General features: G+C 35.2%; 1 protein-coding gene across 4 annotated transcripts in view; it reads left to right on the top strand.

Annotated features, from left to right (window-relative positions):
• The window catches only part of LOC117211113 (hemicentin-1), a 432,433-nt gene that overhangs the window by 348,438 nt on the left and 60,353 nt on the right, over window positions 1-23,642 (top strand). For all 4 annotated transcript variants that reach the window (XM_033454728.1, XM_033454736.1, XM_033454711.1 and 1 more), the window contains exons 6-9: window positions 1,920-2,104; window positions 8,535-8,685; window positions 13,620-13,731; window positions 19,245-19,423. In XM_033454728.1, coding sequence (XP_033310619.1) covers window positions 1,920-2,104; window positions 8,535-8,685; window positions 13,620-13,731; window positions 19,245-19,423 — 627 coding nt within the window. The remainder of the gene's footprint in view (window positions 1-1,919; window positions 2,105-8,534; window positions 8,686-13,619; window positions 13,732-19,244; window positions 19,424-23,642) is intronic.

The raw sequence follows: 23,642 nt of genomic DNA, 5'->3' as shown, positions 1-23,642 counted from the left end.
TTGGAATCGAGTAGAGCTTCTCATATTGCTTATCAACAGATTTAGGATTTTTATACATTTATGGGAAACCGAAGGATTGATTTTGCGTTTAATTTTCGTTTTAATCTCATCTCCGATCAAACTGATGCAATTACTTTCCGTTGGTACTTCAATGAACATTTGTAACACTTTGCATCTTTACTTAAGAATTGATTCTTTTCTCGCGTCATACAATCACTGATATGTTTTAAAATTCCAAATTGTTTATAAAGATGGGAGAGATGCATAGAGACTTGCAAATTGAGTCGAATGATGACGGTGAGTGAATATTTTAGTCTATGTGTCGAGGCGAGTGCTCTTAAGAATGGCTAATGCATCGGAGAGGAATTTTGGTGAACGTAGTAAGCAGAGCCAGCACCGAGGAAATTTCAGAGAGAACATCTGGTTGAACCTGTTCGTCGAGTAGAAAATGTAAATTTGAGAATGAGAAAACGGATGGAAATTCGCAAAAATAACACTGTTGTCCGGTCCTTTGCAGCGATCCAGTATTTTGTTACGAAATGAAATTCTCACGATCCAAATCTTTCAGTCTAATAACACAAAATTATCCAATAAAATTCGTGACCGAAACTAATATTTCGTAGAAAAAGTTTTAACGATTCATGGAAAATATAAAGACTCGTTGGAAAATGTTCGTTTCTGTGCATGACAACTATTTCGAACTGACTATAAGTAAGAAACTAAGAAATCAATGATAACAATTCAGCTAAGGAATTCAACTCATATCACTAATACTTCTCAAAAAGGCGCTTCTCAAAAGTTTGACAGGAAGAATAAAGTCTGGCGTGAAGAAAGAAAATCTCAGATAGAAATTCCTTCGAATTTCTTCGTGCAACTTGACTTTCTGATTTTCCAACACTCCTCGTCCACCCATCCAGTTTTCCTCTTTATTCAACCGCCCAGCTTCTCAATCTTACCCCTCCTCTTCGTACCTTACAGCTGTCTCACCTTGCAGCTTGCACCACCTTTATATTATTCTTATAGAAGATACAAGATGCAGACAGCGGCTCAGCTTGGATATTGCATTAGATCGTCTATACTAGACAGCTCAGCCTGACACTGTATTTCTCTGTGTACATGTGTACACGTGTTGCTGCGTACACTGACACGTAACAAGCATAGAGAACGTGTCATGAATCAGTTGCGGCCACGAGTTCGCGTTATATGAAAAAGGGCGAGAGGTAAAGGTGTATTACCGCCAAGTTGACGTAACACGATAATTGGATTTTCTGAATAACACGTTCCTTCCCGGGGATCATCGTTTATTTTCAAACGAATTTGCTTCTCTTTTTGTCTATATTAAGGTTTCCTTCAGGCAACCTTATGAAAGTTTGTGGGTCGAATGATACGTTGATTTGATAGTAAGTAAGGTTCTCTTGGGGTAGTTTAAGGGGTTCGTGAAAATTTATGTGTAAAAAGGCGCGCGAACCTGAATATTGAAGGAAAACGAACAGAATATTAAAAGTAGCAAGGCACAAATATACGAACATTTGAAGATTCGTAAAGAAGGCAATTTGAAAATATAAAAATTCGAAAATTTAAATGTCTGAAAATATAAAATTTGAAAATATAAAAATTCGAAAATTTAAATGTTTTGGTGTATCGAAATTTGAAAACTTGGAAGCAAAGAGATGTAAAAATGTGAAAATTTCTATATTTTGATATTTGAAGATTCGAAAACTTGAATGTTCGACTGTACGAAAATGTTTAGGTTTGAACATTAATTAAATCAATTTTCCTTAAACTTCAATGTTCCTAAAATTCTAAATAACTTCGATTACCTTTGGATATTTTTACATTCTAAGAGCGCATTTTCCTCTATCTTCTTCCCTTTATCTTCCCGCAAACTCTTAAATATCTCAACAAAACATCTTTTCCAGTCCGGCCACTGAAGATGGATTTGAACGGGGTGGTGGGCCATGTGGTGCAAGGGACGAGAGTTATGCTCGAATGTACTGTGCTAGCAGCCAGGCCGGCCGCGAACATCACCTGGCAAAACGGTACCGAGGTTCTGAACGAAAGTAACGACAGAATTCAAATACAAGAGGCGAAGGTCAAGGAGAATGTGAGTACTGACTTGAAAACTTACATGCAACTATGCGATGCAACTATTCCCTTTTGTTAATTCCTTGTTCTGCTTACGTGCAAGATACAAATCTTTAAAAGAAACCGCACTGTTACTCTGGAAGACGTAATTCAGTCATTATAATCAAATAGAAAGCAAGGAAGAGACATAGAATAATAGATAGAAGCTGACAGTAAATTCCAGATAGAATTGCTCGATAATCCGCGATGAACTCACAAACGTACTACTACATTTTACTTTTACCGTTGCTGAGATTATTTAACATAGATTAATGATTATAGAATCAATAAACATTGAAATTATTAGCATACGATTGAAAGTTATTAGAAAATAAAGAATAATCTTTTCCTTAGATTTCGAATATTTAAAAAATGTTGTGCATCGTTGGTAATAATTTTAACATACTTTAATGTTCTTCGTTAAAAGCAAATGTATCTTTTAACGACTAAAAACTCCTTTATTAAAATTAATATACTTTTTTTAGCGATTCGATATATCGTTATATCATTGTTCTTTATCAAAGAAATTTTCAATTTCACATTGCCTTATATTATATTTCCTTTCGTAAACACCATACTAAAAAGGAGTCGGTCTTATTTGCTAAATCACGTCGCGTAAATCAGTTTTGAATTACATTAGTATTTCATAGCTAAAATTTCTTAATGGCGTTTCTTCTACGAAGTTTTCTCTTTTATCGAATGGACGATTGGCGAAGTCGCGTTAACGTCTGGACGTCAGCTCGAGCGCATATTTTAAGTAACAAAGTGCCGTACCAGCTATGTAAGCCAACTTGATGTCTCTTGCAACGAGTTCACGAGCAATAAACTACTTCGGCCAACGAATAAACAGAATTCGCAGTTGGTGCTACCTGAAGCGAGAAAGCAGTTATTCAAATGCAGTATATTTCGCGCGAATTTCAACCCGCGATTCCTTCAAACCGTTCGACTCGAATTAATTCGATTAGACGCGAGGCTCCAGTCGTTCGCCGAGGCATATTCCCTTTATTTTCTGATCAAGATTTTCATTACTCCGTGAAAATTGGAAACATCACGCTTTATATGCAAAGTATAACTTCACTTCACCACGACATTTCTGGAAGTGGAAGATTTCTTGATTTATAAATGAAAGTAGACCTTGTACATTTACGAGATATTTAAACTAATACTCTAAAATATAAAAGGTATTTTAAAAGTAAAGTACTCATTGTATCTTTTATGGGGTGTAATAATTATTTACGTAGATTCCATTTCTTTAATCGTACTGAGAAAGATACAAATTTGCAATTTTTATTATTACAATACGTAATTTTTATCTAATTTTTCAATCATCAAATACTAAACTTTAAACGAACTCGATCAATTGGCTTCTATGTAATTTAATTGAATCGTGCAAAATTTGTGTGCGAACTAATAAAAAATATCGAATTTCAAGAGCAAATACCTTCGCACTATTTTGTGACGTTTGAAACACTCGACACAATAGGATCAAAAGCAAAATACTAGACAGATAATCCACGTACGTGATATTTGCGTTGAAACTGGTCTTTCACGCGATAGAGTTATTTAATCGATCAATCACTAATACATCAGAGTAACTTGATATCATGACACAAACATCATTTTCACCACGGCCACTGGTTCATTGTAGCAAATTCGATCGGTTTAACTTCATTATTGTTCTCGTCACATAGCGTCATTAAGTCAAACGATCCTACACCTATGACCACTAGAATGTAAACCATTGGCAGCTCGTAAACCTTGTATAGCACTAAAATCATACAACTTTCATTTTAAGTTGTACGCGTGAAATTTCAGGTAATCGGCTGACGATTATTCATACGAGCGTACGACGATACAAAATCAGGTATCGCTTGACGCGTATGAAAAAGTAATTTCACAGATGAATACGATGTTGCTGGCTTGTCGCATCGGAAAATCATTATACGTCATTTCGTGTAGCATGTCACTGTAATAACGCGTTCACGTACCTATAGGAGAATCTGTACGGCTCGCCACCATCATAAATCCATTATGGCAATATCCGCGGCTATAAAGTCGCTTCAACTTTAGATGGCTGAATAAGAAATCGGATCACCTTATTTAGTCGTCCAGCTCTTTCTTTTTCCTTTTCTTTTCCCTTCTTCGCTTCGCTTTATTTTCTATTTGCTTTCTCATGTTTCTACTTTTTCAAATAAATAGGCTCTGGTATACGCGAAACTCTTATTACGAACAATTACTTCTTAAATGTAATCCCATTGATTCTCGCTTATATTTTCTTTTCAAATTTTCAAATACTTTCTTTGCGAAAAATATGAAGCGCGCGAAAAGCAGTAAAATCGAAATACATCGAACTATATACAGGGTGGTTGGTAACTGGTGGTACAAGCGGAAAGGGGATGATTCTACGCGAAAAAAGAAGTGGAAAATACAGAATAAAAATTTCTCGTTTGAGGCTTTGTTTTCGAGAAAATCGACTTTGAATTTTCGCTCGGTACGCGTACACTTTATCACGTCTCGTTATAACGGATCTCACTGTAGATTTTTAAAAAAATTAAAAAAAATAAAATAAAAAAAAATTGTTATTCTATATTTTCGACTTCTTTTTTCGCATAGAATCACCCCCTTTCCGCTTGTACCCCCAGTTACCAACCACCCTGTATATTTTAATAACATCTATTGACAAATACGATTTTCATTTCGGGTTATGTCAGTCCGAGGAGAACGGTAAGATTCAAATTGTTGTTGAACGTTTGTAATTTGCAATTTATTTCTAAACTATTTTTAGTTGGAATTTGAAGGCTACTTTATTCTTATGTTTCATTCGCACGATGAAGATGATCTAGCTCGAACTAAGAAGCAACGAGCGTTAATCGTTGACCCAATAGAGAGCTAGGGATTATGTTATCGCAATTATATAGATTTAGATATCTAACGGTCATCGTTTCGCGTGCAGCCACGTACGCGTCGCGTCGCGTCGTGGTATCATAATTAGCATCGTTTACGGAGTAGCTGATTATGGCACCGGTGACGTAACGATCGAGTCGTACGGCGGCGGTATACGTGGCAACAGACAGAATTTACATAGGGCCGAGCAATTACATGCCGCAAATGCTCGCCGATGCAAACGAGCCGCGACGTGTATGCGAGATTAAGCGGATCCGCTTGGACAGCTTCGATCCGTTTCGTCCTTCTTCCCGTCTTCGACCTATCTGAATTTATGGAACAGAAGGTGCGAGCAATTCGTCTTCTCGAACTTACAGTGAATATAAACGCGTTGAACAGCGGAGAAGTAGCAGATATTTCTCCTTTTCAACTTTCACCTAATCATTTTGCTTCGCGTTTCGGTAATGCAAATTTCTAAATCGAAAATATTATAATTAATTTTTATCCATTTGTAGGAAGTTTGAAAATGCAAGATTGCACAAAAGCAACATAATGTAGAAAAATATATAAAAAAATGGGAAGTACAAAGTTTTCTATAATATCGCGAGTAATATAATTTTTTTTATCGAGATTTTACATTTTTAATTATATTCTCTGGAATATTCATGGAATATCGACAACCAAATGGCCCCGTTGGTTCATCGAGATACAGTTTCGTTGATGTTATGAAAAGAAATGATAGATTCGAAATACGAAATGTTAGTTTCGGCGATTCGTGAGTTCGAAAGATGCATGACAGGTCGTGTCATGAATTAGAACGTGATAAACCATTATACAGATCGTGTTATGTTCTTTTGAGTTGCCAAGTTGAAAAGTAAAACGTTCTTTTCACGTTGATAAAATAGCAGATCTTTTTCTGCTTCCATATACTGAGCTAAAGATTTTGAAGAATTTCATATTTGTTAAAGTTTGACCATTTAAATATTTCTGCTTTATTCGTTCTATACAAACCGTCATTGTTATTTCAGTTAGTTCTCCTTTGTATTTGTTTTGCTCGAGTAATTAATCGGTTGCCAGACTCGGAAATATTCTTCTTTAAGTAATTCAGGCAACAGTTCTTCTGCTAAAAAGAGAAAACCCTCTAAGATGCTGTTGGCGTTTAAAAAAATCGTCAAGAAACGAGAGCAAAAAGCTTCTTTATAACGAGCGTTACAGTTGCGACGGGAGATTCTTGATCGTTGTTATAAACTAGGAGTAAATTTTAATTAACTGTAACTGGTAATTGAATTAAACCGCGCCTGCACCTACATCACGGCGCCACCCACTTGAAAACTTGCATTATTGATTCTACGAGGTAACAACATTCGTATCAGTTCGCCATGTTTTACTTTTATTATTTTGTGTTCTTGCATTTTCACGATATCAGCATACCAACATGTTATCAAAGAAACGATAAGACTCGATCGTTCGGTCTGCCTTCCATTACGATCGATTAGGATAAATACTCCTCGTACATAGGGTGAATCAATAGCCATTAGTATACTTTTAATGCTCTTAAAATGAGTCTAACAATAGAAAATTAATTTATCAAAAGAAAGTTCAAGAGTTTGCAGAATGAATAAAAATGAACGAGTTAAAAATTATAGTTAGTTTGTTATAAACTATTTTCTGTCATAAATGATTGTATCTTAGAAGATGTAAACAATTTTTATAAAGTGATTTTATATACTAAAATGATAATATATTTAAATTTATCAATTTCTAGCGGCTAATTATTTTAAACTTGAATATTTCCTGATTTTTATTTTATGATAATTTTAGCTTCCACAATATTTATATAACGCGCCTTACGATCGATTAAAAATTATCATTTGTCTCAGAATGAGCTAGTTACGAGACATTTATCGAATCTTGCAAAAACAAGCAGACTAAACATTTCCAATAGCAATCTATCGATTTCGTTATTCTCGCAAAAGATACTGTATCAAAATTTATATAGGATTATCACAAAAAGTCTCCACTAAATCCAATATTCATCGTTTTCACGATTCTCTTGGAACAGCAAACACGATTGTTCGCGAAATAATTACCAGCGTAAAATATCAAAGAGAAATTTTACGAACGTCACACTGCAATCGTGGAGGACAGGTCTTTTTCTTATTTTTACTTTCTGCCAGTTTTCTCGTTATTACGGTTCCGTATCGCGGAGGAACGAACACATGTACACGATGACTCGTGAACAACACACTGAAAAATACGTTCGGGGAAAATGGTCGCAGGATTTTCAATGACGTTGTCCTTGCTCAACGCTCGCAGGGGATGTCACTATTTAAATTAAACGACGATGCCAGGAAGAAAAATTCAATAACGTTGTCGTTCTACGATAGATCGTGGAATTTTATAAGCTGATGAATTCGTGGGACGGTACAGGTATAAACGTGGTATTAATCCTCTTTTCTTTCGGGTTTTTCCTTGTTCATAAAAAAAGGAGGAGAGAGAACCGAAGTTATATCATTATTGAATTTTTGAATAGCCAAAGGTTATTAAATTGGTTATATTTAAGATTCTGGTGACTGAAATTGATTTAGAGCAACATATTTCGGCTGAAAGAATCGATTCTTTGGCATTTACTTAAAATTTAATAAATATTCTTCCTGCTGGTTACCGAAATAATGGTATAGGAACACTAAGTTTACACTTAGAATCTATATTAAAATTATTAGATATTTATTTGATAAGCAATTTCAAGGATATTCATGGATACACACTTGCACGCGTCTCAGCACTTTCTTTGTCTCACCTTCTTCCATACCAGACTGTTAACTGACTGAACAGTTTACGTTCCCTTGTTTTCGAGACGTCGCGCACACACATACTTTGGCACACTCATATTCACATACATGTATCACTAACACGCAGCTAATCTAGTCTAGCACATAAAATTATACATATCTCAATAGTTAAGTTTACGATTATTAGATCGAAAATACTCTACAAGACAAATTTTTTATTTTATTCATACGTATATAATAAGTATTCTTAAGACGAAGTATATTTTCTATCGCTTCAAGAACATCAAAACAAATGCTTTCGAAAAGAAAAAGTAGCATAAAGATTCTCCCATGAAATCTGCTTATATTTCCAATCGAATAATGAAAAATCCGATTATTTGTGCATTGTACGTCGACGCATAGGTATACAAAGACAACGAGAAATCAGTGAAATTAAATTGTGTTGCATCAGTACGATGGTGCAGCAACGAGTACGGCTTTAATTTTATTCCCATAGATCTTCTATCGTGTCCCATTTCTTTCATACGATTTTCCGCACGTGTATCGTTAATGTGGCTCAAAGAATCGATCGATTCATTGTTCACTACGGCTCGCGAAAGATCTCGTTGAATAGCGAAAGTAAAGTTGCAAGTTACGGCATAACATCCAGAGATATGATCCCTGTCGACAGCTTTTCCGTTAACAGATGATGCTATCGACGACTTAATATATCTTTTTCGCTTTCTATGTTCGCAGAAGGATGGCACGCTGCAGACCACAAGTTCTCTGGCTTTTACGGCGTCCGTGTACGACAACGGAAGAACGTTCAAGTGTTACGCTGAGAACTCAGTTACACGTTCTGAAGACATGAAACCGATGATAGAATCGATAACCATCGAAGTTTTATGTAAGTGAACCATAATTCTTGACGTATCCGTCCCTGCTTACCGCCATAACGAACTCTCCTTTCCCTTTGCTTGCCTCGTCGTGGACGCATAAAGTGCTCGTCCAACGATTTTTATGCTTCGCCTTTCTCTATCGAGTCTCTCAAAGAAGGAAACAGTTTAAGTATTTATAAAAGGAATGCGATACGGCACCGTATAAAAGTGTAAAGTCCTCTTTTTAACGCGTGTTCTATAAGTTTTTACGTGTTTCTTGAGAACACGAAGAAAATTGAGAACGTAATACTTGAAACGTCTTAAGATTGTTTGCGATGTAATCTTTCGGTAATTTGTTTCTTATTTTACCTTTTGAATGTTTCAATGCGAATGCTCGTTTTAGGGTGTCCTCATTTATACGTCTAAATCTTGTATATATATCCAAATGGGTGTGAATTACGCGTGTTAAATTGCAAGCCTGTGCACAGGGATAGAGATTACTTAATGGCGGGCACTCTGTCACCCCCATTAGTAATGAAATCACAAATAGTTAACGCACGCTAGTGGCCATTAAAAGGCGATTATAGATTGCAATAAACGTTTAAGTCTTTTAACGGCTGAAGCGGAAAAATATGGGTCACGCGTAGTGCGCTATTAAAACCGGATATATGTAATTATAATAAACGAATACAGGAATGATCGAATTATACGTAGCTCCGAACCTCTTACCGGAGTCAAGGGGCTGCGATATATTTAAAATCTAATAACCTTCTTTCCCCATTTTCGGTACTTTTTGGCCTTAAAATGTCCACCGCTTGTCACGAAAAAAAGACAGATGAAATAAATATTCTAAAAAAAATTCTATCCGAAAAAAGATAATCATTACATGACAAATAACTATTTGAGAAAAAGTAATACATAATCGCGTAGTTTTTCAAAACAAAATTTGATTTTAATATTTTTATGACTCATCAAGCTGTTAAGAAAGCCTTCTGCAAGAAAGCTAAATGTGTCTTCGGTCGCGAAATATTCCCCTGCTGTTTAATCTCACCCGCTCCCCGCCCTTTTGAACGCAATTAAATTGCAGTAACGAGCTGCGAGCAAGATAACGATGCATCTTCCCTTTTGTCCAGAATTTATGATATTTGCACCATGTCGCGGACGAGTATTTATATCCGGAATCGTCGCGCTTTTGGAACAAGGAGAAATGGCTTCCAGCTATGTTCGATAATAGGAATTACGTAGTTGAAGAAATTAGAATGTTTTGTTTGGAAAGGAATTGGAAGAGATTTTTTAACTTGCATATTGAAGTTGCATATTATTAGTAAAATTTATCGACTACAATTATTTCAGCACAGGATAACTTCAAAAATATTGCTCTACGTAAAGTTCTTCATTTTGAAATTATGTATAGAATTATCTAACAAAACTCTTCTTATTCTTATTCTATGTGTTATAAAATTATTGAAATATTTATCCAATAAATTTATTATAAGGAAAAAAGTTACATATATAATTATCTCATGAAAACTCTTTCGATAATAATTTTGAAAAAAATTTTTTAATATAATCAGCAACATTGGATTTAACGTTGGATTTGTTAATGATAATAGGAAAAAGACAAAGATCATTTTTAAAATGCAGATACAGTAATTTTACGTACAGACGAGAAGCATATATGATATTAAAACGACTAGAGAATAAAGTTCGAGAAATGTTGAACAAGGGAATGTTAATTTTAGAATGGAAATACAACGTGGTAAATAACCTTACGTAGTTGTGGAACTGTGGTATATATTAAAACAACTAAAAAGTAAGTTGGAAGACCAAGGAGAGGATTGTTGTTGTTGAACAAACAAACGTTATTTCTGGGATGGAAAGGTAGCCGCTGCAAAACAATTTTGCATAGTTTCCAGAATCCTACGTCTACTAAGCGTAGCAAAAGTACGAAACAATGAATTTGAGGGCTCGTAGTAACTGAAATTTATTATAAAAATGATAAAAATTCAGTTCAATCCACTAAACATTCTTAACATTCATTGATCTCCAAAAATATGAATAAACAATAATTAAACACGCAATGAGACACGAAAGTCAATATCAAAATTAATTTTCATCGTACGTTTACGGTGTAATATAAAAAGTAAGATGTAAAATACATAAAAAAAAATAATGAAATAAGTATATGTTGCTACAGAACAACGACGAGTGTGGATTTTTAGACGAGTTCATATTTTCCGGAACGAAATTAAAGAAATAGAGCTTCGATAAAATTTTATTTTATCTACTAAAAGTTAAAACTAGTAGATGTTTACAATAGTTTTACGTAACACACGCGTTCTATGTATCCTTGCATCTTCAAAATTTCGCCTAAATGCATGAGTTTATAGCCTGATATTAGTCTGTCAGTTAAAAAGCTAAAACGAAATTAAACCGAATTGAGATGATCACGAGATCAGGCAAACTGAGAAAGAAAAAAAGAAAGAATCGCTATCGTACGCGTTTCTCGTCGAAACAGTCCTCGTGGCCATTGTCATCCGAGCCCATCGATAAAATTACTATTCTCGTACGTTTGTCTCTGGAAAGGTACTAAACGCTGAAAGCACGATTAGAACGAAATTTTACCGGTCGGAGAACAGTTAGTTCGCAAAAAGGATCGTAAAGAATCGCCCGTAATTTAACTGTACCGATCCGGAGGAATAAAGGCACAGAATGATCCCGACGTTCTTTCGGGGGTGAAAATGGCGGCTGAAGTAGACTTTTTCGCGGTGTTTGATCAACGTCCAATATAGTCGGCCTGAAATTAAGTTACACTTCACAGGTCACGGTTGTTCATGTATATATTCCTGTTTTATCGCACCATCTCCAATTTGCTTTTTCGCTCTCGCACAAAGGGTATAATCGTAGATTCAATTAAATCGAATTAGATCGTTCGATGCTCATTCGACTAGCGGTCTCGTAATTTCACAGGGGAAAAAGCAAAACGAACTAGTGTTGCGCTCGAAACTTCTCTACGAAGCCTTTACATGTTTTTATATGTATATTAAAACGTTTCGTAAGCCTAGTAAATTTGTTTTTCTATCGAGTTTAACATATCGTTATAAAAGCATCTTCCTCCTTTTCTACCACCTCTCTCTATTTACAGATCAACGTTTCTATCCTTAAAACGGATATAGACAAGAAGAGAATTGTTTTTCGTTGTACCTAACTAAGCGAGATTCGATACGTGAGTCCGATATAAAATTCGAAATAATAGTTCTCGGAACATTTGATAGTTTCCTAATGATTCTTCAAGTTCGCTAAAATTTTCGTAACTTTCCTAATACTTGCCTAATACTTGCGTATATACGAAGAGAGAAAGTGAGTGTCTCGTCCAAGATTTGCTAGTATGGACTCTTCAGTAAGGCTCACCTAACAGACCTATATCTTAGACACAATGAGAGAAACGAGGCGTATATATTTTTTTATTTGTCATATCAGAAATGCAAAAGAACTTCTGGATAAAGAAATAATTATTTTCCAAATCGTTCATTCCCTGTTCTCTGGCATTTTATTACGCTGTAAAAGGATTAATCCTGTTTATATATGAAATCTAATAATTATTCGAACGATGCTTTCATCTAGCAGACTAGCGTTTAGTATCTCTCGATTACACGAGCCAGACGACGAAAAGATTCCATCATAACGACACGAGGAGGACAAGACGGATAGCCTAGCGTCTGGTTGGTGTTTCCATTTAGGTCTGGCGGAATAGGTGGAAAGGGAAAAGTTTCGTTTTCGTAGCCAGCAGGAAAACTATCCACGGATTGGAAACGTGAAACTCGCGCGGCCCTGGCGCGTTTCCAGCTTCTCTTCCCCTTTAGACAGGCCACTTTCGCGACTACGTACTTACGGGGGTTTTGTTTTATGCCGGGCATTTTGTGCCGTCGCGTTTAAACATATCTCGGAACGCGGACGAGGCTGCACCTTCCGCTTCCTAGGACTTCTCTCCGGGCACACGCGTTATTTTAATTCCAGACGCCTCGCGGCTACGTATTCTCGGATGGCGGACGCGTGGATTTCCCAATTCTACAGCCTGCACGATACCAACTCTGCGATAACCTTTGTGTCTGTACATTGCTAAAGTGCGTTATTTTAATACCATGCAGGTACTATGAGAGTAAGAGTTGGAAATTTCGTGAATTTATAACATCCATTTACCGAGAAGAGTAAAAAGTGTTTAGCGCAGATATTGGTTTTTCGAAAGGACGATTGAAATTATTGCAAATTTTCTATGATAGTTTTCTTTCGCTTCAACCTCCAAAGTATTTAATTTTATTTTACAAATTTTGCAATTGTAGGTCTTTTACCTGTTTGTTTGTTAAAATTTTTTACGAGATTATTCTTGAATTTTTTTAGATATTTTGAACCTTAGAGAAATTTTGGATCTTTTATTAGCATTGATTCGATATTTTCAAATAAACTCCCTTCTCTCCTCGAAAATATATTTCTACTTTGATGTTTCCTCGAAAATGCAGTGGACGCGTGTAAAATCGATCGAATCATTATATTCTCGTTGCACCCGTTATAAACGGGATAGTAAATTTCGCGATTCACGCCTTTCCCTTTGCAGCTATATATCCTTCAATTTGGCTACGTGTTCCGTGACGTCATATTTTTCACTTTTCTCTTTTTACGTGAACACGTGCTTCGGCATAAAACCTTGGCGAGATAAGATCCTCTCAACGCCGCTCTTTCATCTTCGTGACGAGAGTTTCCACATTTTCACAGGGACGCTTTTAATTGAATTATCTCCGTGTTCTGATTAAAGAACGGCACGATACAAGTGAACGAAACAGCCACGACTACTCAAAAGTAAGATACAAACGTTATCAGTGAAAATGTTAGTGGGCTCTTCTCCATATTTATTTTATAAATTAGCATATGTACGCGTTTAACATAAAGAATAATTTGTCTGTTGCAGATCCACCTATAGTAACAATTAAACCAGAGAACATCACTGTGAACGAAACTGAAGATTTTATAGTATTCTGCGACTACGAAGCGAACCCGGCCACTCTGTTAAAAACAGCATGGTAAATATATCGGAATTCATTTTTAACTTTCCTCGATATTTGCTAAAAATATTAATTCTTCTTTTATTAAATCTACCATTAACAATTAATAACTAATGCCTATTAAGTATTAACGATTAACCTCTAATTTTATTTATGTCTCTAAAAATGTCCAAAACAACGACGTCGATATTTCCAGCGTTCTATAAAGACGATATATGAAGTTCAAAAGAAATCTCGGTGCTTTCGAATAATAGATTGCTCGCATTTATATACGCGAGTGTGTATAATCCGTTGAATTTACCAATGCGGGAGCTATTAAAAAGAAAACAGGAATACATTTATTGCTCTTAATCCGCCGTTTAGCGCGCGAATTAGTTTGAACGCGCGTTATTTCGCTCGAATCAACTTGTAGCCTGTATAGCCCGTGTATAGCCTTGTACGAGGTTTATGGTGTACTATCGTAGTCGTAATAGGAATTGATAAAACGCGCTGAAACGTAAATTGAATAAAAATAGGGGGGAAAGAGGAAGAAAATCAGAAATTTATGTTGCCTGTCTTTACCACGTGGTTCTCTGAATCACGTAAATCTATGTTTTTCATTCTTCAGATGTTGACACGTTCTCTCTTTCTCGTGAACGATTTTGCTCGTTTATCAAGCTTCCTACTTCCGAACTACCACGGGGAAGTTTAGTCGTTTTATAGTACCTTTTCACAAGATCGATCTAGCGTTCTTTGTAGAAAAAGGAAATAGATAAATAAATCGCCGAAAAAAAAAGGAGAGAGAAAATTGCGGACAGGCAATTTACCAAGAAATTATGATAGAATGCTGTTGTTAAAAGTAAGGTAAATTGTTTGACGTTGAACGTGTATTGAATTACGCTGTAACTCCTGCCGTGAATAGAGTAATTGGCTCGGAAGTATATTAAAATTTTTTTATTACTCTACTGTCTTTTGTTAACTTTTTATAATTCATTGTTCCTACCTATAAAAGACGAGGCTTTTATTTTTATCTTTTCTGTTCGCGTGTTATTTATTTATTAGTTAGTTGTTCACAGTCGAAGTTTGAAAAATAGTTTAACGAACATTTAGTTCTTACTTTGTCACAGAAAGCGCCCGTATAAGAGCAAATGATAAAACTACAAGCATATTCGAGTATAAAAAAATTCTACGTATGAAACGCGAAACATAAATCGCGAAAGTATCCCAAAAAGCAATACTTTTCAACTCTGACCCGTACGTTCCCTTTTAAAAGCCATCGCAAATATTCTCAATATGTTCAAGAGTACATCAGTTCCACGCAAATATGCGATATATCGATTCGTTGTAACAGAATAATTTCCTTCTTTTTTCGTAATTATTCCTTTCCTCTTTTACCTATAAACATTAAATGCCTTTATTTTTGATTAAATATCGTTGCACTGAATACTACCGATACCAATGAAATTTCTCTATATTTGTTTTGCCTCCATTTTTCAATATTACTGTTTAACTAATTTCTTTGGTTTCTCAATTAAATCAAACTAAGACAAAATTGAAACAAATTTAATCAAAGACACCGTAATTTTTCCTCTTCCAACAAAATCGTATTTTCCTTTCTCACAAAACAATTTCGCGGTATAATTCGTACACGTCCGATTCTCAGTTCGATTCGACACGTACTTAACGCCAGCAGAATATTATTGATCAAAGAGACATTAGACTTTATTGATACCTACTTCCGCTACCTGTCTACTTATACTTCCTTTATAATACATATATCTCTTATCGTGTAATTTCTCTCGTATAACGTCCCGTCTCTGCTTTTTCCTTTATCACAGAAACCCTTGCCGCTCATCAAAAGCTCGTTCTTTCCTCCCTTCGTACGAAACACCAAAACACCATCGTTCTATATTCTGCTCATCGGTCGCCAATAATGGCGTTCCACGGAACGCATTAAACGATGGTTAAACGCGTTATCCTAAGAAGCGTTAAGAGGCACCTCGATCGAGCAGCATTCTCTCCTTCCATGGGAATCCAGCGTTCTCGGTTTTCTCTACAAAACTGCTCTGTAGAGTTTATTGACGGCTCGCGCGAGTTTATAGCGTTTCGCCCAACCACGGCTAACTGTGTTATAAAAGAGGACGGAAGTAACTGGAAGTTAATCCTCGGACGGCGAAGATTGGATTGAACTTGGCCCGCGACGATACAGATTCTTTATCGACTTAATGTAATATTATAGAGAGCAGCCAAGAGCCGTTTTATGGGCGCGGTTTTAAGCTTTGCCTTGAAAGGTATACCGTGGATGTGCTACACAGATGATCGAAGTATCTAGACGCGGGCAAAAATTCTGTCTTCGGGTTGGAATAAAGGGGTAAAATCTAGTTTGCATAAAAATATGATTAGTATGGGCTATTTGAGTACTTTGTCGTGAAACTTTACTTTCTGGTTTCTTTGCTGTATCATTTCGTTTGCGTATCGTTACGGTAACTGGTGTTCTTAATGAAATTAACGTCCTTTTGCTCAACTTAATTAAAAAAAAAAAATGTTATATCATCCGCGAGATCATAGAAATCACGAGTTACAAGGTACCAGTAGTAAGAAATACTTTGCTGCGGAAGTAATAATTTTGATAATAAAACAAACGATATTTTATGGGATTAATTGGTAAATTATCGTGCAAGATGGCCCAGGTGATGTCATAGCTTTTCGTAGGATTTTTATAATTTTGTCGTAATTATTCACTGTTCTGTCTCGTTGTTTGATATAAGATTGATGAATGAATTTGTCGGAAGCTAAATTGATTAATATTCTACTTCTTATAAATTTTTCAATTTACCTTCAAATTTATGGAGTTTTTTTTTTAATATAGCTCCTGGGTGGTTCAAATAACAGACTATAATAAAGTAAGATATATATATATATAGTATGAAATAGAAATTTTCTGGTGACGAAATAATATTTCAAATTGATTTATTAACATCTCCAGTCGTTTATATTTCTAATGAGAAAGATTTCGTCGCATAAATCTGTATCTCTTACTATATACATTTATTATTAAAAATCGAGAAAAGGAATATACCATATAAACCATATAAACACGAATGATTTATTTCTCGAGTAAATAACTTCTGTATTTATTACAGTATCTGAAGGTATCTGTGATTATAGTAATTGACGAAACACGTTCGAAATAAATTCTACCAACAATAAAGCTATAAAAACTATCATAATCTTTTAATAATTCTTATATTTCGTCAAATATTGCAGGACGACGAACTAATAATCTTCTCTTTCGTGGCATTTCGAATAACAATTTTACGAAAGCTATAAGACATAGAATCCTTTCGAAAAACTATCGAATCGAAAGAGAGGGATTAAGATCTTGAAATAAACATTTGAGCCACGATTGTTACTCAGTTCGCGTACTGTGGTGAAATTCTTTTACCGATCTCGAAGCGGCGAACTCGTACAACCGTTTATCGACCGTGTATACCTACCGATATTGGATTTCAAAGGGTTAATGCACAAAACGACGAAGACTTTGCCCAGGTCGATGGTAGTTTTCCAACACCTCGAGAACGACCATCGTGCTGATCAATTTTCTCACAGAGCGTTAATTAGCGAATCGAAAATGAATATTCTGAATTGCAAATTTTTTGCAACGCCGCGGCACATCGATCTTCCAAGTTATTGCCAAGCAATTAATGCCTCGATATCGTGGAATTTTCCTGCTAAGAGGACTTAAGAAAACTTCGAGGAAATGTTCTATAGATACAGTGCCCGTAATTCATGGTACTTGTTATGGGGTACAGGGTGATTTTATAGTGGCGAATAAAAGAAAGTTTAAGATTGATACACTACGAATTTGTATACCTTCTGTACGAAAAACTCTTTTTACCGTATTGGTAACAGACATCATATTTATTCGTTGCTCTCATCCAATTAATATGAATCCATTTTGCAAAATTATATTGTCCTTTTACGCTTCTTAATTTATAAACTTTATTTTGTTCGCCACTATATATGACGAAATAAATTGAAAAGATTCGTTGGTCTTCGAGAAAATCAACCGCGTATGGTTAAAGTTGCATTCGAGGAAACGACATTTCATAATCAATGTTCAACAGTCTCTCAATTTCGACCAATATTTTACCAATATTTTTCGCAGATACAGCAGAAAAGGTTACCGAAAAATTTGCACGACCATGCAGTGTAAAAACGAAATACACCGTCAATGTATAAAAAGCAATCATATTGATTCTCCTGGAAAACAGCTACTGGCGTATATACATACGCTAAAATTCCACAGACTATCAAATATTTAGAAACTCGAGCTTCGCGTCTCGTGTTCGATAACGCATAGTGTGCAACACTGAAGGTATCGGAACTGAAAGGATTTAAAGTATCCAGCGTAGCAGGCTCGACAGCGGCATTCGAAACGTCAAAATAAAAAGGCGCGAATTTATCGGGATGATTTATTATATTTTTCTGTGGGCGCAACCTAAAAACCATATTTCACGCTGATGCATGTAATGGCGCGTGTGCACGCGCACGAGTTCACGAGACAGAGACAGAGAGAAAGAGAGAAAGAGAGGAGGGAGAGAGTTTCAATTCCAGGTGTCGGCTATACGAGAGAAATATTCCGGTAAGAAATTGCTACCGTGTGGCGCAATAAAAATACATGAAACGCGATTACTACCGAAAACACGATAATTACGAGAGAACGACGAGCGTTGATTAAGAGTCATCTGTTCGATGGCTACTTTACGCTCGACATCGATCATGGATACCCGGTTATCATTGAGACAGGCTACGATACAGTTTCACTGGTAAAAATTGCTCGTTAACAGCGTACGAATTGCTGGTGCGATAAAAAAGAGACAAAAAGGGAGAGGATTATTTTCGCGACGATTGTAAAGCGATTTTTATGAGAAATTTTCATCGTGTAAATACTTGCGAACGTACTGACATGTTGGATATTAAAAAATCGTAGCGTAACTGTTGCGTACGCGGTGGAATAGGATAAAAGGGAACACGCGTTTAACACTTTCCGGTAACTGTAAACTGGCGTTCGTTCGAAATGCAGACCATTCCAGGTTTCATCGTGGGTGATGTTTTTCACATTGCAAACTGGTTCTGCTGTAGTTGTAATGTTTCGAAAATATTGAAAATCTGATTTGCTGAGACTCTCGTTTCGGTTGGTTGATTTCTGGTCGCTGTAGGATCCAATTTAGATTTGTTCCGAATTTATTCGTTTTTTCATGTTTAATTTTGTTTTATTTGCGTTTTCGGTTCCAACGATTATCGGAAAACGCATGGAATTTTCAACAAAATTGTTGTATTTACGTTAGAAATGGAGAACGTTCTTTTTAATCGTTCGTTTTTCATCTGGATTTTAAGAACGGAGGCAAATAATAAGCAGATGATATAAAATAGTGTGCAAGAAGAAATACTATAAATTTTATATGAAATCAATCGCAGAAAGAATTACTTTCCTTTCCCTTCTTTTTACGTATCTTTCTTTACAGAACGTGTTTTATTTACTTGTTCAGGTATCGAGACGATAAGGAACTGGTTCTAACCGACGACCACTACGAGGGTGGTATCACGGAACAAACGGCTCTTACCGTGAAAAATGCGACCCCCAGTGACATGGGCTCTTACAAATGTGTACTAGAAAATAACATTGGTTCATCAACGTCAGAGGACATCGTACAGGTCTCGGTTCTATGTAAGTATCGTGAAAATCAATGAATACTATTTTCACTGAATGATCGACGTTGTTTTTCTTTTTTTTTTTTTTTTTATTTGGACGAATTTTACAACCAATTCTCATTGAGAATTATAAGTAAATTTTTCTGGCGTGGTACTATGTCGCGTTTAATAAGTGTTTATCACGTGTTTGATTCTAGTTGAATTTAATGCTTAAATCTAAAGGGTAATGTCTATCGACAAGTTATTTAAAAAATATCAATTTAATAAATTTTCATTTAATAGTAAATTTTCGAATCATCGCGCAGCCAGATCTGCAAATATTTAACCACACAGATTCCATGCATATTCATACCTAAGATCAAATCCCTATTAAAATATCTGTTTTTAATAATCCAGAGAAAAATATGATAGGTCCAGGAGAAAATAAAATCGATATCATCGATGGGAAGAAAAGATACACGGAGAAACAGTTCCGTTCCGTTTCACATTACGACAATTTATCGCGTTTTATTCCGGTAAACGATATTTATGCGTCCATAAATTCTCTGGAACGCCGCTTAAAACCAATGCCAGGACATACGTAATGCCTGCATTTTTATTTCCGAACATAATCTGTCCAGCTTTCTATTTGTAAACTTTTTCTTCACGCCACACTATCCGATCGTGAAACACAAAAACGTTTATTAAGGTTTTATAATTTCATACCGGAACCGCCAACACAATTCCGTTGACGTGATAATTGACGTAATTACGTACGATAACTTACTTAATTAGAGTTTCAAAGAAGACAGGGAAGATCAACAGAATCTACATTTTTCTGAAAAGTACACTATCCGATTAATTTTATATAAACCATATCTTCGATAAATATGTTTATCTTCAGAGAATTCTTTATCTATTTTCTTTGCGAGGAGATAAGAAATTGTGAATAATTTATAAAAAAAAGGAATCTTTATGTAGCCTAAGAAACATCGTATCGTTAAAAGGATTAACTGAAATATTCGAGTTCTTAAAGTAACAGATGTTTTGTCAATATCGCGTAAACCTTGTATTCCTATTATTCTATAAATCTTCCGGATCTACCAGACCGTATCGCAAATAAATTCAACGACCGCGAATCCAATGAAAGATCATTTGTCGCCAAATAATTTTTTCGATTTTCTAAAAAAAAAAAAAAAAAAAATACGTGAACGATAACGAAGAAAAGAAACGTGTGGAGAGAAAGAAATATCCTGGTCTGGTATCGATTTGTCCGGCCATTTTGTCGTTCTCGGCATGGCCATGCATTTTGCACTTATCTTCATTACAAGGACTAATTTCCTTCTGGCTGCCCGGCCAACTCGAACCAACGATAAATCGTTCGGCAATTATTTATTCGTCGAGTGTAAATCAACGCGAGTAAAAAGGATAGTCGAACGCGACGCAGCCCAATGCTATTTGTTTGACATTATCGTCGTGTATCTATACGTATTACCACGATTTTACAACGTGTCGACCGATTAAAGCCAAAGTTTTTGAATATCAGGCGAGATACTTGAAAATATGAAGTTAATTGCAGGAACTGACAGGCCAGTAGTTATCGTCACTTATTTAACCGGATAAATGAAAATCGAACCGTGCACGCTATGAATAATGAAGCGGGTATCTTAATTAGCCGATGGCCCAGCAATTACACGGTTCATCGAATCGTCAAATCGGCACAGGCGTTAATCGTTTTATGACTAATTTCGTTATCAAAAACCGATCGATTCTATCTTCGGTCGTTACAATTACGAAATTCCGAGAATTCAATAGAAGCACACTTACGTTCGTAAGTTTTATCAAATCGTTTTATTCTCGTTATCGAAAGCCAATCGAGATTTAGTCTGGTCTGCAATAGAATTGCTAACTTTGAACGTAATATTTGCTAAAATAGGATTCCACAGAAATCTGATAGTTAGCGCTTTTACGGCCTACCGCATTATGAGAATCAAATCGATTCTGTCTTTGTTATTGTAATTAGCTCGATTCATAAATCATTGGAAAAGATAAAATCGTTTTTCTTGTATATTTTTATTACTGTTGCTTTATATTTTGTTATTTCATAGCGCTCTTATAGCTGAAAATATGCACATATAATATAGAAATGTAGGAAACGATTAATTTGCTGGATAATTTATCAGGATTCCTGAATAATTTCGCAAAAACGCAACGTTTAAAAGCAAAACTGGAGACTCGCGTTTGAATATTACGCAAATAAAATATAGTTTTCGTCGTAATTTTCAATAATTTTCTTATGTTTATTCTCGTACCTTTGCTTCTCATATTGAATTTTGAAATCGAATATATTCAAGGATAACTACATTTATCAACTTAAACCAAGTCTTGGATGGTAGAAATTTCAGATATTAGGGCTGTGGAAAAGGAACGTGTGCGTGAAGTAGATAGGTTAATCCATTAAAATGAATGATTTCGATCCGAATCAAACGAGCTGATTCTCCCTCAGCCTACAATTTTTAAAACGAATTTCCATCAGAAGATTTAGGTATCGTCGGTGTGCCATTTAGAATTTCGGGTTCCTTTATGCCAGATCGTGGACAGCTCCATTTATCAAACTGATCAAATTGCCAGGAGGCACGATTTAAGTATTATTATAGCCTTTGCAAGATGCAAATATGTCATAAAAAAATCTGTCTTTCAGAATAATTCATATTTATTTATTTAATAAATTCTTTAAAATGAAAATATTAGATTTTTAATATAATACAAATTTAATCGTAGTTTAAATTTAACGCCGTAGTATTAATATTTAAAAATTGTTCATTGATGATTAAAAATAATATAAGTGATAATTGATATTCGTTAAAAATTAAGGAAATAAAAAGCAAAAGATTAAATTTCAATTTGATTATTTGTTCCTGCCGCAACAGAATATTCTTTTTCCTACAATTGCCATCAAGGAAGTTGAAAACTTCGTGTAACTACATTATTTGGAAGTTTTATCACTGAATTATACTTTTGTCCTCAAAAATAAACTACACACCAATTAAAAAGGAACAAAGCGACAAAATTAAACAACTTTGAACATCTATCAAGCTGCGGAGCGAAATACACAGGACGCAAACTTCCTTTCGGAATAGAAACCATGGAAATAGAATAGCTCCAGCAGAGTTTCGAATTCGACCAGTGTTCCGATACCGTGGAATATCTAAAAGCCGCAGGATGAAGCGGTTTCGACAAAAGTCACACGAGAAAATGTTCATATAATTCAAGTTATCTAAACTAGTGGTAGCGCAATTGATGTATTGTGATACTTATAGCTCTACATTTCTGTCGGCTGAATATAATATGACCAACTTGGGAAAAACGTCAAAACATAAATTTAAAATGTACAAGAGAAGTATTGGAAAATACACGATTACCATTTTGTATTATACTTTAACCCTTTCACTTTGAAGCGTGAATATAAAGCGATCCAAATAAAGTATTATAAGAAATTTTCTCAGAAACAATAAAGATATTCATTTCATTCTCTATTTTTTTTTTTTCATTAAATTGCTCGAAAGAATTTTAGGGGGCAATTGTTGGACGAAAAAAATTTTACGCGTTAGTTATTATTGAAATTGACTGTTTCAAAAGTTGGATGGCTTGACTAGCGATGTTTGTTTCAATCTCATTGTTTACTATATTGTTTGTATCTTTAAGTCGTCTTGATAAAACGTACGAAAAGAAAAACCTAACAATTGCATCTTTGGTTATTACCGAACGTGTAATAATTAAATCTTGGGTAATTAAGACGGCGCAACGTGTGTGTGTCAGTATCAGCGATTGCGTTAAATGGAAGGGGATTTAATTTTTTATTATTTGTATATTTTCTATGAGACTGAATAACGGAATATAGCAACTTGCATAGTTTCTTCTAATCCTGCATTTAAAAAGATAAATGGCGGAAAATATTCTTTTGAAGAGGAACTGAAAATTTCCTTTCAAGTAAACTTCTGTCTAAAGAAAGCGAGCACGTTGTAAAAATACTTCAATATTTTTCACGCGAATAAAGAACATAGTAATTCTTAGACAAACTCGTGTTATACAAAAATTGTAACTGAAAAATTTTAACTGAATCTAAGTTCGCGACGATCTTTTGTAACGCGGTATTTCAATTACATTGGTTTCTATCCATAATAATATGAAATTACGAGTATCGCAATTATGCGAATTAATTAATTTCAGCTCTTACAAGAAACTTTCGAATGACA

Source organism: Bombus bifarius, unplaced genomic scaffold, assembly GCF_011952205.1.
Source record: "Bombus bifarius isolate JDL3187 unplaced genomic scaffold, Bbif_JDL3187 scf7180000007970, whole genome shotgun sequence".
In the NCBI taxonomy this organism is placed as follows: Eukaryota; Metazoa; Arthropoda; class Insecta; order Hymenoptera; family Apidae; genus Bombus; species Bombus bifarius.
Note: the sequence above shows the minus strand (reverse complement) of the source record. Positions and strands in the feature narration are given on the sequence as shown.